Source organism: Otolemur garnettii, unplaced genomic scaffold (assembly GCF_000181295.1).
Source record: "Otolemur garnettii isolate 467f Iridium unplaced genomic scaffold, OtoGar3 scaffold00198, whole genome shotgun sequence".
In the NCBI taxonomy this organism is placed as follows: domain Eukaryota; kingdom Metazoa; phylum Chordata; class Mammalia; order Primates; family Galagidae; genus Otolemur; species Otolemur garnettii.
Window position 1 is genome coordinate 1267631 of NW_003852593.1, and position 1116 is coordinate 1268746.

The 1116-nt window shown below is 44.3% G+C and overlaps 1 protein-coding gene across 1 annotated transcript in view; it reads right to left on the reverse strand.

The window, feature by feature from the left end:
- The window catches only part of POLN (DNA polymerase nu), a 67427-nt gene that overhangs the window by 43935 nt on the left and 22376 nt on the right, over window positions 1–1116 (reverse strand). Inside the window, 1 exon segment of the mRNA XM_023507703.1 lies at window positions 429–494. Within this exon segment, the coding sequence (XP_023363471.1) occupies window positions 429–494 (66 nt within the window).

The following is a 1116-nucleotide window of genomic DNA, read 5'->3' on the forward strand; positions in this document are numbered from 1 at the left end:
CCAGCTTTTAAGTTTTTTTAAAGATACATCGTAAATTTCCTACCATTTATAGCTTTTTTCATCACAAATAGTCTGCAATAACAACCAAAACATGGAGTTTGTCATGAGAGCAACAGATATGTCAACATGTTTCTGGAAATTGGAAGCCCTCTGCTAGCACAAATATGAAAAGGAACACCGGCGCTGGAGCCCAGAGTTTCTGGCCATGATGGCTCCTTCCTCGCTAACTCAGCCACCTCATAAGGAGAGGTTGTCCAGAACACAGGAGGTGCTCAGTGAACGTCAGTGAAGAGAATAAACACCATTCACAGTTTATCAGTACAAAACGGAAAGTACTGATAAACGGGAAACAGGGCACACATTGGGACAAAACCTCAACTGCAAGGCATGGAAACCGGTGCTTAACAAAGACAGTGGAAACAACTCACAGGATGCTTGGCAGAAAGTCTTCCAGTCACGGTTCCAGTCTGATTCCATGTCGAAGAGACAGAGCCCTTTGCCGGTTAGAGGAAACCAGGTTAGACTCAGTGGTGCTGTGTGAGTCCAGAATGGGCAGCCCCTTCACCTACAACACAAAATCCTTGCCCCTCCAGAGGCCCACACAAAGCTGGCCTGGACTCCCAGCCCTGAAATGTTCTTGTAGCTACAAAACACTTGACATGTGAACAGGGAGGGGAAAGGAAAAAAGTTTCCCTCTAACTCACGTGGAACCTGCAATGGGACCCACAGGTTTCTGTGTCACAGGTCCTGTGCATGACGGGGAAGGGCAATGATGGGTGGTGGGGAATTCAGCTGTATGCCACAGACAGGTTCTGTCACTTGCTGTGTGTCCTCACATAAGTCACAGAACTGTTCTGACTGTTAGCCTCCTCACATATGAACTAAAACAGTCACATCTACCTCAAATGATCTCAGAAAACATGCAATAATAGATGTGAGAGCCGACCTATGCCATGAGCAGATCTGCTGATAACAAAATTGTGGTTCACAGCTTTAGGAATCTTAGATTAGTTACTAAAATAATACAAGTTCTCAATATATGCGAACTTATACATAAACCATGTTCCTGATCATGGCATCCCTTTTTTTTTCATGGTGTCTCTTTTTTTTTTTTTT